Source organism: Scatophagus argus, chromosome 21 (genome assembly GCF_020382885.2).
Source record: "Scatophagus argus isolate fScaArg1 chromosome 21, fScaArg1.pri, whole genome shotgun sequence".
Lineage (NCBI taxonomy): Eukaryota > Metazoa > Chordata > Actinopteri > Scatophagidae > Scatophagus > Scatophagus argus.
In genome coordinates this window covers 3,153,099-3,168,578 of record NC_058513.1, presented here as the reverse complement: position 1 = coordinate 3,168,578, position 15,480 = coordinate 3,153,099, and the positions used below count along the sequence as shown (strand labels likewise).

General features: G+C 40.1%; 1 protein-coding gene across 4 annotated transcripts; it reads left to right on the top strand.

Moving 5' to 3' along the window:
• The first annotated feature begins 199 nt into the window (after window positions 1-199).
• Window positions 200-15,474, top strand: map2k4b (mitogen-activated protein kinase kinase 4b). Of its 4 annotated transcripts, XM_046377244.1 has the most exons (13): window positions 200-983; window positions 2,702-2,737; window positions 4,854-4,886; window positions 6,110-6,212; window positions 7,452-7,626; window positions 8,100-8,219; window positions 8,374-8,493; window positions 8,579-8,630; window positions 8,830-8,957; window positions 9,861-9,938; window positions 10,100-10,248; window positions 10,344-10,389; window positions 11,379-15,474. In XM_046377244.1, exons 1-13 carry the CDS (start codon window positions 872-874, stop codon window positions 11,490-11,492), a joined length of 1,266 nt encoding a protein of 421 aa, XP_046233200.1. In that variant the 5' UTR covers window positions 200-871; the 3' UTR covers window positions 11,493-15,474. The 4 variants fall into 4 exon arrangements, with proteins under 4 accessions (XP_046233200.1, XP_046233202.1, XP_046233201.1 ...); XM_046377246.1 differs by lacking the exon at window positions 2,702-2,737; XM_046377245.1 differs by lacking the exon at window positions 4,854-4,886 and having other exon boundaries at window positions 205-983.
• Window positions 15,475-15,480: the final 6 nt, after the last annotated feature.

The following is a 15,480-nucleotide window of genomic DNA, read 5'->3' as shown; positions in this document are numbered from 1 at the left end:
ATTCAGGTTACTTGGGAAAGTGGTGGATTCAGTGTTTGTATCTGAAATAAAGCAAAAGAAAGTTCACTTGATTTTTATTATTATTATTATTATATTTTTTTAATAAGATGAGATAAATTTGAACTTGCCGGCAGGATTTTCTGGAGTTTTAAACAGCATCTCACAGTCTTCAACAGCAGGTGGATATAAAGTATGCACATATAAGTCATTTTAAAGGGCCTTCTCTTATATATTACCTTAAAAGAACAAATGCCACCTACTGACAAACAACAATACTTGTAAAACATTGGATGTATCCAGTAACTTGACTTTGATTGAAGGTTATTTTGTCAAACTAGTATTTCAAAGGTCATGAGTGAACATTAAATTCTTGGGTTGATTTTCTTCGAGGCGACGACACATCTGACAAGAAAACAACTGAAATGTATATGAAATATAAAGCATTTATGCTAAAGTGTGTGATTCAAGCAAAACAAAAGAATGTGAATCAGGAGGGACAAAGTGCACGCTAACAATGCAGGTTAAAGGGGAATACCTATTTTGTGTACAGCCTTGCTGAATCACATAAAAAGAAATTGAGTCGATACAGTATAATCTGGGACGATGAGAGAGGGTAGATGATGAGATAAAGACTGATGTTTAATATGTAGGTTGTGTTGGTTTGCACAAGTGATTGAATTATGTGCAACATTGCGCCGTGAAATCGCTATTTAGTGTTATATCCGACGTGGCCTGAAGGCAGCAGCGGCAAAGACGTGGCCGTGGTGCAGCTGCTGCGTTCAAGTGGCGCAGTGTCCCGTCTGGAGGCAAAGAGGGCGAAGTTTCACTCTGCATTGCAGCCTGAGCGCTGCTGCCGGAATCCAACACAACAATGGCGACTCCCAGTCCTGACAGCAACTCCACAAGCTCCAGCAACAGCAGCAACATTGTAGGATCCACGTCGCACCACTTTCATCAGCAGACACAGAGCAGCAGCATGCAAGGTAGGCGACAGTGGCCTTTATTTCAGATTCTTCTATTTCAACTGAAAAACACTGGAGTTCGTAGGAAAAGGTAGCTTGTAGCTTCCCAGAATCAGAAAAAATACAGTCAAGGCAGACAGAAAAATTCGATATTTCCGGATAGAACTTTCAAAATAAAATTCGCGATAGTGTAAGTAAGACTTAAGAAGTTGTAATTTGACCTTTCACTGAATTTTTCGGCATTGTTATTAGCAAATGAAGTAGGCTATTTATAATCATCGTGGGTAATGCACTCGCAACACTGTATGAAATATCACTTTGAGGTTCTCCAGTCTATGATTTGTTGTTATTCTAGCACTGAGTGCAGTGTAGTAATGGTGTTATTAATATTAGTGTTGACATGATACACAGTAAATTTACTAATATTTAAATATTAACCACGTAAAATGATTGCTTAACCTTTGTTTCCAAAGGTATGATCTCTGTAGTATAGCTAGCTGTATGTCAAAGGTACGCCTTTATTTTGAAAGCCATATAACAAAGTTTCCGCTCCGCCTCGAGCTTTCTTTCCTTAGCTTGAATTGGCTCCCTGAAACTACACGGCTACCAAGTTAGCGGTAATGAAGTCGTCTCTGTTTAGCTGCTGAAACGACAGACCAGTCGTGGAACAATGAAGAGTTTTCATTCCTCGACTCAGACATTATTCTCATTAAAAACAAAAACTAAATCCCAAATGTCTGATAGTGTAAAGATGCATTCAAGAATGTGTGTTCACCAGTATTATTAGCACCAGGCTTCTACAAGTACCCACAAGGCCTACACTGAAGTGTTCCTCTCCCCTAAGCCAGGCCACTGAATGCACCGCTGTTTGTGGCATATAAACGACAAATATGATACTGTTAAAGTTAGATGCTGTAATTGTATTCACCGTGTCAACATTCATTTGCAACCTTTGTTGATGAAGTTGCTTCAGTCGCCTGACAACGTCACGAAGGTGCTTCTCGTTTTGTATATTTAGTTCTGTCGAGATTTCAGCCCGTCAAATAATGCATTAAGACAAAATAAACACGTCAGTCTTTAACATTACTAATGCTGTACTGAAACAATCCTCCCGTCGTCTTATAATATAGCTTTGTAATTACATTTGTAAGTATGTGCGTTAGTGTTTTGGTTATGTTAGATTATGCAACCTTAGCCCCCTCATTCCACACTCTAAATCCATTATCGGAATCACAGCCAAGCCTGGTCGCGACCAAAACCTGACTATAGTGATTTATCACTAAGAATTGTTTTTGCCCATTTGGCCATTTCACTCACTTCTGTTTCCGAGAAGATGCCATGGAGCTAATTTACAGCAATGTCTGCTGAGCCCCAGTGCCAGCTGGCGGATGAGTCTGTAGTATTTTGCGTTAGCTAATTTGGGATTATATTCAGTTGCTCAAACTTCCTCAAACGTTTATATTCTCGTGATAAACCGGTTTACATACCGTAGGGTGTGTATTCTTGTGATTTGCTATCTAAATCTTACTGGGAAAAGGAGCAGGTCGGACAAGGTCGTGTCCGATAATGGATGTGTTGATGGTAACTGCTGGGTAACGGACGGTATTTGCACTGATTGATTGATTACCTTTTGATAAACAGCAGTGCAGTCATGTATCCAGTGGTCAGCAGATCTGAGTTAAAAATTTCTCATTCTGTGGCAGATGTATAGTATCAAATGTTTTATCTAAACCTTACAGAAACCAACACCTGCTGGAGATGTCAAAATGAAACAGGTATTCACACTTATTTTACAAGGTTTTAAGTCTGCTGTTGGGGGTTTAACTTGTGTTTGTTTAGGCCGTATTCCCACCCACCATCTTCTGTTGATCATTTATGTTCTGTTTGATTCAAAAGTTCATTTTTATTGTGGTGTAAAACCTGCATTTTTATCCATGTTTTATGATGTTATCCATGTAGCATGTATCCATGCTATCTGCATGTTTTATTTAAGTTTCGTGTTAGAAGGGCCTTATGTGGACACAGTAGACAGACCTTGTTTGATGTGACGCTGCATTAAACAGCCTTGACGCTGCTGGTCATCAAACTGGCTGTTTCGGTGACACGTCTCAGTTCTTAGTGGGGTGCCACTATCAACTTGTGTTGTGTTGCTTCTGTTCTACTGGCTTTCGACGTATATAAACAGAATGTCGGTCATGTTCCTCTGATGGGTACCACATCCCCTTAGCATATACCAGTTCTCACTTGCATATGCAACTGCTGATTAGTCAATGCTGTCAGCTTGTCACATGTATTCCACATATAAATGCCACTCTCATCGGCACATCCCAATTGTGTGCCATCGGCAGTGCTGTGCCATTTTGGCTACTGGCATTCCCCACTGCTGTTTGACTGGTGTGAGACCCATAAGAATGACTGAATACACATGTGCCACTCTCCTCTGGCATATGCCTCTCACTGACACACTGCCCTGTGACTCATGCAGGGCAGTGGTGTTCTATTGACATATGCCATAATCCCTGTTGTTATACAGCTGGTCAAACTTTGTTAAGGGCTACACTCACTATGTTAGTTGTACAAGGCTCACATGTAGCTAAGCTAGCCATGCTAACTCTCTTAGGGATTTGAGGATTTAAACAATGTCTGAATCCAGTCTGTCATACATTAAATGGAATAATATGTCTGTAACTCTGTTTCTTATTATTGAGGGATTGGAGAATGAGCTATTGAAATGTCCCTGGGTGATGTACAATATCATATTTAACCCCCCAGCAACACGTCATAGCTAACAGTTTAGCTAACAGTAAGCTAACTTGGTCATATCCCATAATCTAAGTCCCCCTCCCGTCCTTATTAAGTAGAGGACAGAGGTAAAATCACAGTTTCTCATTTAAAGAAGGTTGTCATTGATGAGTATGCTTACTAACCTTCTTGCCAAGGTCTAAATGAGATTTTTGACACCAGTCTTTTGTGTAGATAAATACAAAGCTAACGCCAGGATCCGGCTAACTGAGCTTTGCGAAGGACTGGAAACGGTTAGCCTGGCTGTGTTTAAATCTAACAAGTCCACCCACCACTTCTAATGCTCTCTTACCACATTATCATCTTGTTTGTTTAGTAATTCACACAAGGAGCTGGGGATAAACTTGGATAGCATTGGTAACTTCAGTGACAGGTAGTGTGATAGTATGACATAAGCCAGCAGTTCTTTGGCGGAATCTGCCAGTGAAAAGTCTCTCCTGTTAGTGAGTGATCTGCCATTATCATACGCAACGCAGCATCAGCATAGCAGCAGTCAGCAGCCAGAACGGTCAGCTGCTGATGGGGAGTGGGATCTGCACCAGTGGAACGTGACTGACGCGGACCTTGAGTGCTTTATGCCAGAAGAACAATTTAGAATTGGAATATGCCACTAAAACGAGTGTGGTGAAGCATCAGCCCACTTTTTCATGTCGGTGTCACTCATTTCGTTGTTTTAACGTGAAATAGTGCTGAAATGATATCTGCTGGGGGTAAAAGAAGGGATGAATCAAAGCAAACGAATAATCGTTTTAAGCCACTCTGCGATTGGGCTGGTATCGACTAAGTCTCTTTAAATTTAACTTCTCCTCAGTGTGCTGGCAATGGAGTCGTGTTAGGTTTCACACACTGTCACATGGCACTGAACCAGACCCCCCAAAAATATAATATGGTGCTTGCTTTCTTTATTATTTCTTCATTTCTTCATGTATTTATTTATTGATTTTACCAGCCAAGCCACATTCAAAGTAACCTGCCCTTTGTTCCACTTTCAGCATTGGCTCTTGTAGTGATGGCACTTTTGAACCATGAACCACTCACACTTAAACAAGCCCTAAGAAAATGTAGTAAAATGTTTTTTCTTTACTTCAGGGTTTCAGATAAGCCTGTCTGGAGTGTCCCAAAGTAAGCACTAGACTCGCACACAAAGCACACCGAACTCTCTCTGTGGGTACACCTCAGTAGTCTAAAGTGGTTTCCTCTCCTTGCTGACTTTCTTTGAGCCACATTTTCTGTTCAGTCATTGGCTGACGACTGGGCGTGCTGCGGCCTAGTGATTAGTCAGCGGCCTTTTTGAGCTGCAGATTCTTGATGTTTTTATCTTCTTTTTACTCAGTTGGATAATAAAGCTGAAAGGAAGCCACTGTATACTATTGAAACAGCCTGTGTGGTCCTCTGGTAGTTGGGGAGTCTGTCCACTGTTCACTGCTGTTGTCACCAATTCAGTTATGGCCAAGAGAGATTCATTTGCACTGGGGCTTAAAGGTTAAGGGGCCTATTTGCACTCAAGAGCTGGTTGAACAGGGCATGGCAAAGAGGATTCAACACTTAAACTCAGCACTTTGCTTAAAAGCTAGCATAATTGTCAGCTATATGCTGCAGATGCATCCTAATATGCACTTAACAGGTGAAAGACTGTGTGAGCTTGACTCAGCCTTAAATTGGAATCCAGTGCTATTTAAGTGTTGGGTCACTTTGATATCTGAGGGGCGACTGTTCAGGTTTGATTTGCGCATTTTTAAAATGTTCTCAATGGAAATATTTTGGACAGGGATTCTCAATATCGGCATCCTGCACTGAGGCTTCTTTGGCTATGCTACACACAAATATATGTACACGCACACACATAAATACATATAATATCTGAACAAAAAGTTATCATATACAGCTAAAAGATTTGCAGTACCTGAGTTTTGAGAACCCCTGCTACATGTGGGCACTTTGCTTGTGTTCAAAATGCATTTTGTGCTTCCTCTGATCATGAGAAGAGCTTGAGATAAGCTGAAGGTCAGTCTGTGAGTGGAAAACAGCTCTTAATAGACTGGATCTTTAAATCATGTTAACTCCACAACTTTTCTCACTGACCCATTTGCCAGATTTAATTGTACAAATTACAATAATACGCTGGTACTTGAGTCACACTGTGGCGTGATTTTTTTTTTTTTTTTTTTAACATTGCTTATTGCACCTAATGTAAAGGCTTATCTCAAGCACACAGACAAAAGTTACTGCGGTAAGACAAGCATTTTATCACAGTGGGTATCCTCTGTTTGCCCTGGCTGGTTGAGCCCACAGCGTGGTGTGCATGTTGTGGGAATCTGGATCTGTTTCTCTTTTTGTCTGGTCAGGTAAACGTAAAGCCCTGAAGCTGAATTTCGCCAACCCTCCAGTCAAACCCGCCTCCAGGCTCCCGCTCAATCCAACACCTCCCTCTTTCCAGAACCCTCACATGTGAGTAGAGACGGCTTAAATTCACTTTTTCTAACCAAAAGCGTATGTCCTTGGGGCCGAGTGAGCATCTTGAATGTATTTCCGTTCTAGTGAAGTATTTGCACAGATGAGTTTTGGATGCATTTTAAACCAAAATAGTTTCTATGCACATTTCTTTGTTTGCAGTCTTTTTTTTTATTTATTTATTTGTTAGCACATTGCTACATTTTTGTCATTTTGTGGAATGGCATGAAACCATCAGCAGATAAACAAAACAAGAACTAGTTCCATAGCACTACTGGTGACCAGAAAGTCCACAAGCTCCCTTTAATGTCAGGCCAGTAAATAACTCCTGAACTACTTTTTTAGTCATGAATTTTTTGAAGTTTAGCCCTCTAACCTAGATGTTGTCATTTTTAACAAAAATGTGCGTGTGTGTCTATTCCGAGCCTCACCAACTGCTTATTTTTCATTGGATTTGATCGAAATTTGCACTCAACAGCCAAGAAACCTGAGAAATAATGAGCAACATGTATCCATGTGAACAGTTGTTGAAGAGTGTTTTACAGCACCTGTGCGTCACTGCAGCAAGGTGAGAAGTTAAACCACCGGAGGTCAGCAAAGGCAAGATTTTCACAGGGTGTTTAGTTCCTTTTTAAAAACAACTTTCACCTTAACATCATTACTGTGTCGAGAAAACAGGACTAAATTGAAAGGCGGTGATGGGATGAGGACGAATCTGACAAAAGTGGTAAAATAATGATATTAACAATGAGTAAAAACCATTGGCGTGAATAATAATCCATTTCATAAAAATGTGCTGTGGTATTTATTATTTAAATACTTGATACCGGATGACATCACAGAAAGCAGGTACACTTTTACCAGGCTTTACAAAGCAATGGCACCGGCTGGCTTACATTAAACATAAGCATAACAGCATTGGGGACATTGTCCAATTGGTAATCGATTGCAGATGGTGTTGATCTCTTGGACTGATAGCAAAACACTAAAATTGGTCACCACACATTCCACCACTTTGGTCTGTGTGTTAATACACGGTGCCCAATGCAGATATTGTGGCAGGCCACAAATAAATGAATGTATGGGAAACCCTGAATATTGATCGTGCCCACATTGATCTATAATGCATGTTCCCCTCATGGCTCCACATTGTCTTCTCTCTTTCTCTACCTCCTCCTCCTTCCTTCCTCTCTCTCTCTTACGCTTCCCGGTCCAACGCTGTCCATCCTCCTCCAGAGAGCGTCTGCGGACACACAGTATTGAGTCGTCGGGGAAGCTGAAGATCTCTCCGGAGCAGCACTGTGACTTCACTGCAGAGGATCTGAGAGACCTCGGGGAAATCGGTCGCGGGGCGTATGGCTCCGTCAACAAGATGGTCCACAAACCCACCGGCCAGATCATGGCTGTCAAGGTGACACACCACAGCCTTACTCAGAAGGTGTTACCAAGGCCATGCAACTTGGCAGTGTTGTTCTTTCCTCCACAGCACATTTCTGCAGTCTTTTTGCAACTTGGTACCAAAGTATTGTTTCTTGTGACATCCAAAAGTTTTTATTGACCAGCTGGACTTTAGGTATTTATTGCACAGTCTGATCCAAAATTGCTAATGTACAGTTCGACAAACATTATGAACATACCCGGCAAGGTGGCACAGTGGTTTGGAAGCTAGCCAGACAAAACATAAAAGTTACCTTGGACTAAAGATTTTTTTGAGTTTAAACACTGTTGCAAACATAAGCACACAACTTAACAAAATATCTAACAAAGGTCCACATGTTTTTGCGGCTGCAGCAACACTAATGAGGGCTGGAAACTCAAAACACGGCTCGAAAAGTATGAAAAAGAGTGAATTGTGAATGTGTTTTTGTGTCGTGTGTCTCTCAGAGGATTCGCTCCACCGTGGATGAGAAGGAACAGAAGCAGCTGCTGATGGATCTCGACGTGGTCATGAGGAGTAGTGACTGTCCCTACATTGTTCAGTTCTACGGCGCTCTCTTCAGAGAGGTCTGACTGAAACTCACTCACCTCAAACGCATCACATCATGCTCTGCCTTTTAATATTGTGATGTAATAGTGTTGTGGTGTGCTTACATCAGATCTTTTTTGACTTCTTGTGTTTATATGAGGCTTGGTCACGGTCTCTTGGTCTTTGTTTCAGGGGGACTGTTGGATTTGTATGGAGCTTATGTCTACCTCATTAGACAAATTCTACAAATATGTATACTGTGTATTAGATGACGTCATTCCAGAGGAAATATTAGGCAAAATAACATTAGCGGTGAGTAGAAGAGCGTTTGTACATTTTAATTTTATACTGTGTATGTCATCGACACAGAAGTGATGTTTTATTTTGTCTTCAACAGACCGTTAAAGCACTGAACCACTTAAAAGAAAACTTGAAAATAATTCACAGAGGTGAGTGTATGATTATGATTTGATTCAGATCAAATATTGAGTAAAAGCCACATTGTTGAGCACGGTGAATCTTTTTGTAATGTCAATACAAAATATTGACAATTATGTATTAACAAAACATTTATATTGGTACTTGTATTCAAAACAATCCTGTTAGTGTTTCTCTGTATAAAATGGTCTTTTTTTGTAATCATTTCAGACATCAAACCTTCCAACATTCTAATGGACCGAAGGGGTAATATCAAGCTGTGTGATTTTGGCATCAGCGGTCAGCTGGTGGACTCCATAGCTAAGACCAGAGATGCGGGCTGCAGGCCTTACATGGCGGTAAGCAATCAAAAGTATCAAAATGTTGATACGTATCCCCTCACTGGGTGTTCTGATGCTGGTAATGGAGATCTTTGTCTGACATGTTGGTCTGTTGGCATCTGATGTCTGTGAAGGCTGTAGTGCAGACCCAGTGGTGGAAAGTGATCTAATTTTACATCACACTCCTGGTAGAAACTTTCAAAGTACAGAACAACAACAATTGTTTACGTGATAGAGTATATATCAGTCGGTTCTGCTTTTAGGCTGTTTTCGTTGTGTGATACTTGAAGTTTACAGTGAACCAGTAGGAGCTACCAACAACACAGCTCAAAAGCTTGAGTTTATTTATTCATTTAGTGACTTAATGATCTAAATCAGGCATCTCAAACTGGTCCACAGGAGGGCCGGTGTGGCTGCAGGTTTTTGTGCCAACCAACCAAGAGCACACCGTTTGACCAATCAGCTGTCTGAAGACGGAGATCAGTTGATTAAATGAGTCAAGTCTGGTGTGCTGCTACTTGGTTGGAAAGAAAACCTGCAGCCACACCGGCCCTCCTGTGGACCAGTTTGACATGCCTGATCTAAATGATCTTTTCTAGCCAAAGTGAGGTTTATCGGAGCCAGTCTAAACGCTAATGGTGTCATTATTCTATAGCCATTGCATTATAGAGTCAGCATTTATTTTATAATGAGGCTGTCTGTTGACAGTTTAAACACACTTAAGCGCAGATTTAAGGCTTCTGAGTCTTTATGCCTCCATGCTGTCCCATAGGATCACATGAACAACTGTTAAATGAGTGTGGACAGACATGGATGGTAAACTGCAACTTGACTAGTTGGGTAGTAATTCCAGTTGAGGCTGACCTTTTACCTCCCACATGTCAGTTTACCAGTGGGTCTTCTCATGTGTGTGTGTTTCAGCCTGAAAGGATAGACCCCAGTGCTTCCAGACAAGGCTATGATGTCCGTTCTGATGTGTGGAGCTTGGGAATCACCCTGGTAAGACAAGTGATGTTGTCTGCTTTGATCTACATTTTAAAATTTTACATTTAAAAAAAAATTCTAAATCTAAAGTTTGAACAAGTTTGAATGGACATAAGTATTGCACTAAGGACAGTCCAGTGTGATGGTTCATCAGAGTCGCTGCTTTCTGCTTTCAGTACGAGCTGGCCACAGGAAGGTTTCCATACCCCAAGTGGAATAGTGTTTTCGATCAGCTGACACAGGTGGTGAAAGGTGAACCTCCACAGCTCAGCAACTCAGAGGAGAGGCAGTTCTCTCCCAAGTTCATCAATTTTGTTAACCTATGGTAAGTAACGTTACATTTATTTTAGGTTTTCAGTGGGTCCTGAATACTTAACACTGCTGATGGAGTGTGATTTTTATTCTTCCTTCTCTGTTCAGCCTTACAAAGGATGAATCAAAAAGGCCAAAGTACAAGGAGCTTCTGGTAAGTTCTTATACACATCTCACAAATCAGCATTTCAGATCAGCTGCTCAAGCATGTTAAGAGTGTCTTGATGATGCTTTCTGAAAAAAGCCTTGAACTGATTTTAGGGTAACCCTTCTTAAAGTTAAGTACTAGTGAAAAGTTTGTTCCTGAATGCTTTAGCTGTTCTAAAATCACAGAGGAGCAAAGCCTCTGCTGGTCAGTGCTCGACTTTTTGACACACAGGTAACTACTGGATAGAAAAGAGACAAAACAGGATGTGGAGAGAGTTTATATTCATGACACATTTGTGTGTCAGTAGCTGAATGAATGGGGAAAAACTCTGCACTAATTAAATGTTTTTTTTATGTAAATAAGAAATTCATAAGCTGTTTCTATTTATATATCAAATTTCAAGACAAAGCCAAAGGAAATGTGAATTAAGTGCCCTTCCACCAACTTTTTCTTAGCAAATAAAAGATCTTATGCAAAATGTGGTTTTGTCAAAAGATGGCAGTATAGACTATGTTATGTGTAGTGTGATTAACAGTAGTAGAAGAAGATTTCATTTCCCTGTGTCCAAACCCAGCTTTTATTAACCCCTTTCGAGCAGTAGTTTTTTTTTAGCCTTTAACAAGCTAAATTTGTTAGCAAACTAAACGTTTTCCTCAGCTGTTGGTTGTGACCAAAACAGAGCTGAAACATAATTTGTCACATGGTCATAACAACTTATAAATAATAATCATATGTCTGTGTATTTTCAACTTCTTTTGCTGCCACCATGTGGTAAAAATAAAGACAAAGGAAAAGAAAATCAATGCAGCTTTAAATTTAAGCTAATATATATTCTACCAAATGACAAGTATGCATTGGACACATATTCAGAGATGTTGCCTATCTCAGGATCAGCAATGACCAATGAAGGAATCTTGACATCCATGTTATTTCTGTCAAATCAAAAAGCTTCTGAATGTTACGTCATCCTGAAGCTCACTGTGTCTTTCCTCCAGAAACATCCCTTCATTCTGATGTATGAAGAGCGTTTTGTGGACGTCGCCAGTTACGTCTGTCGCATCCTGGATCAAATCCCTGCCTCTCCCATCTCTCCCATGTACGTGGACTGATGTAGTTAGGCTGGGGGATGGGGGTGGAGACACTAATGCAACGCTTGACATCGTAGCCCTCAGAGATACGTAGGATCACCTGTTTATTCACACGTTCCAAAAAACCAAGGAACTAAGTCCAAATTGCCCGGTGCAATGAGAAAAATATTAAGTAAATCCTTCCACCTCTAATCACCTCATTTTAAAGTCAGTGAAATCTAAAACATTGTCCTCCATCATCACCCAGAGAAACTTGAAGACATGACGTTGTCTTGGTAAACTGCAATGCATCTTTTTATGTGAGGAAAAAGGAATAGATTATAGTATGGTGTGTGTGTGTCTGTGTGTGTGTGTGTGTGTATATATATATATATATATATATATCTATACACACACTTGAACTAAACAAATACAGAATTTACCAAATGAAATGTGACACTCATGTCCTATGAACAAAAATAGCCACCTATTGGATTGTACAGTTTGGACTGTATGTATGCATATGTGTGTTCACCTCTGAATTGTTGACATGTACAGATGTCTGCCATACACACACACACGCACACACTTACACTTTTCAGGCAGTTTGTTGTGGGCACCTTCACTCATAGTAAATGAGTATGCAAAAGTGTTTTCTCTTTGGAAAGCTCATGGATTCGGTAGCGTGGCTTTACTTTTTTCCAATATGCAATCTGTGAGAGTTTGTCTTGACACATGATTGGGACATGTACATTTCTCACATCCAATGTTACCCCCTGTTTGTGCCTTTTCACATATTATCATTACTTTTGAGTCACAGAGCTAAAGATCTGCTTTTCTGAATGATAAATGTGTGGCAAGAAACCTAGAATCCTAGGCCTAGATCACTTAACAAGACTTACGGCAGGTTTGACGGTATTGGCTGAATGACTTAAAGCCTCTTTTATCAAACAATATTTTGTCCACTGCACAGAGTAAAGAAAAAAGCCACCCATTTTCCAGTAGACTGTTTCCTAATCCAAAAAAATCATGCCTGGAAATGTTGGTTTTGGCTTGATAGCATTTTTTCGAATTGGAAAACTTTTGAAAGGTCTAATAAGGTTGTGCTTTTAGCATCTGCATGTAACTAAAGTGAACTGCAGATATATCTACAGAAAGCACATTCACCAGATATGATCCACATGTTACAAGTTAGCCATTACAGAATTAGCACCAAGTAGCCACAGCTTATCTGACCTATTGATGGTGATATTTGTTGTCTTAACCAGCTAAAATGATGATAATAGTGTCTAAAAATTAGACAATTAGACAACATAAATGTGTTCTCTATTACTTTTTGCCAGAAAGGAAGAGGAAGAAGGAACAAATGGTTTAGCATTGGAGTTAAGCTAATTTTGATATTTTTCTAGCTGTTGGTCTCCGACCTTACGGAAATGACATACCAGCCTTGTTCATTTTGTATGGCACAACCTAAGATTAATGTATACAAATCCCAAAAATTGAGCATAGAGATGTGTAATTTCCAGCTATCATTTGCATTTTTCTGAATTAGGAAATAAAGTTACAATTTGGGAGTAAAAACCCACAAGAGTCCTTCAGGTCTATCTTCCAGATAAACAGATGCTGAGCTCTGTGAGTCAGACGTAATGACAGTACATAATAGGCCCAAACAGGGTCTAATTCAATGCTACATTGCCTGATGTAAAGTTACTTTGGGACATTATGTCCACTGATGTAAATGTGTATGTATATAGTACATTTAATCTGCTGTTCCTGGCAGGTTCTGCTTGACAATTAAGGCTCATTCCTAAACACAGAGATGATGGAATAAAAGAGTGAGGGGATTTGGGAGTTTGACGTTGAATGAAAATGCGTCCGTGTGTTGCAGTTTGAGAATGAGCCCTAATGCTCCTCAGCAGCCTGTCATAGCACTGTACAGTTAAACTGCTCATCCACACTGATCACAGATCCACCATGCTGCCATGCAGAGGCAAAAAGTAGTAACTACAGGGTTTCCTGTCGACAAAAATGACATCCATGAATGCTGCTAAATGACGTAATTCTGTACCAACCACACAACAGTTAGGAGGTCGCTCCTCACGTACAGTAGTAGTTACAGCTCTTTGACCTTTAAGATCATCCTGGACTCAGCATGTTCCTCCGTGACTCGGCATGTCTTTCTGGCTTGCACTGATGATAAAATGTTTAATTCCCCAAACTATGTATCACACTATGTATCACACTCAGGATGCATTTCCATAGTCTAAAACCCGTTCCGTCACCTGTCTTCCTCCGCTGGTGCTGATATCCTACAGCAGCTTTTTTCACTTGGAGAGGGCAAAAGTTTAACGGTGGGCCACTGGCCAAAAGTAAGCCCCTATTCTAAAGTATTGTTAAGATGCAAAATGTTACAAGGAGTCCAAGTTTCCTTAATAAATGTCCTCATGACAAATAATCAATGATAATTAGGAATCCTACATATTTAAAGAGCATTTTACCCCACCAAACCCTGCATAAACAAACAGTGCTTTACATTTTTACCTTTTAAATTTTATTTTGTCATTGCTTTAAACATCTGATTGGTCTGATTGAGCCTCATGGCAGAGCAGCCTTGGCCCGCCGACCGGGCTTTGGGCCGCCCTGTACTACAGTTTAACATAGCTGGGCTTCACTTGAGAAACTTGAGACTATTGAAATTCATCCAGAGTAATTCCCTCACAGAATGCCACATCTCCCAGGTGTTAGTTGATGGACAAACATCATACACTTTGGAGTTAGCTACTTAACCAAACTGTCTGTATGGATGGTGGTCCTCCTAGACTGGGACACTGTAGAGACTTGTAATGTAATAAATTACTTTAAAGGATAAGGCTAGCATTATTTATATTTTCTTTTTTGTCAACAGATTCCATTAATATAACAATATTGCCAGCCTTATCCTTTAATCTAGCAGATGCTAATAATTTAAAGTAATTTAATGTAACACAGCCTATACGATGAGCCATGAGTATGCAGTAACCTCAGTTAACTGTTGACTTTGTCACGCGATGCAAGATCAGTTGGATGATATTTTATGTGTCTGAGTATTACTATTGTTGTTACTCATTTAGCTTAATGTGGGAAAAATGCATTTTTAGACCGTTTTCAACACTGATTGACATTTAGTTTCCTTGCATTAAAGGAACTACTATACTTAAAGGGCCACTCCAGCAATTTATTGTTGTGCTTTCATAATGTTGGGAGAGACCAGTTAACAAAGACTGGTCAAAAGTGATGCGGCAGAGGCTGAGATATCCTACCTTAGTCCTTCATATGGAGCAAACTCCAAAACCAAAAAGAATAATCCTGATGACATCATCAGGTTACTTAGTTACTCTGAGACTTGACAAAGCTCATCCTGAGCCACAGAAGACATTATACAACTATTTTAAGAGGCCAAATAACTCTCATGATCACTGGTAATTTGACATGTACTGTATGTGTGAACGATGCTGGAGTTACCCTTTACGTTTTATTTAAAATGCTATATATGCCTCTACAGATGTCAGCCATGTTGGAAAATGGCCACCATCAGTGGGAAGTGTCAGGGAGGTTGGGGACAAACTTGTTTAAAGACTTGTGGCTTATCTGCAAGGGGGTAAAACATTATCCATCCAAGGTGGTAGACATGCAGTGTAGACCAGACTTGATTCTCTGTGTAGTTTAAATGGAGAATTGTGTCAGCTCTGTTCTTTCCATTTCTATCTGTATTGCGAAATGGTGCAAACCAATGAGAAAGCCCTCGCTCCCCCTCACAACAGACAGAGCCACTTCACTGCAGTCTCCAGATCTGTTCTTCTCTCATGGGATACATTTCCAGGAAGCTAGCTTACCGCTGGTGAATATGAATCTCCAGGGTACATGTTGTATAAATTGCAATTTGCTAGAATGTTCATATTAGATTATAAGATAATATTAAGGGCGATGAATATTATATTGTATCTTTATCAAGGGTTACAAATAAAGTTCCCATGGAAAAGATAAAGACCTG

Coding starts and splice junctions, on each gene's coding strand:
- map2k4b (XM_046377244.1), top strand. CDS start 872: ATGGCGACTCCCAGTCCTGACAGCAACTCCACAAGCTCCAGCAACAGC. Junction 7,627..8,099: donor GCCAGATCATGGCTGTCAAG/GTGACACACCAC, acceptor TGTGTCTCTCAG/AGGATTCGCTCCACCGTGGA. Junction 10,390..11,378: donor CAAAGTACAAGGAGCTTCTG/GTAAGTTCTTAT, acceptor TCTTTCCTCCAG/AAACATCCCTTCATTCTGAT.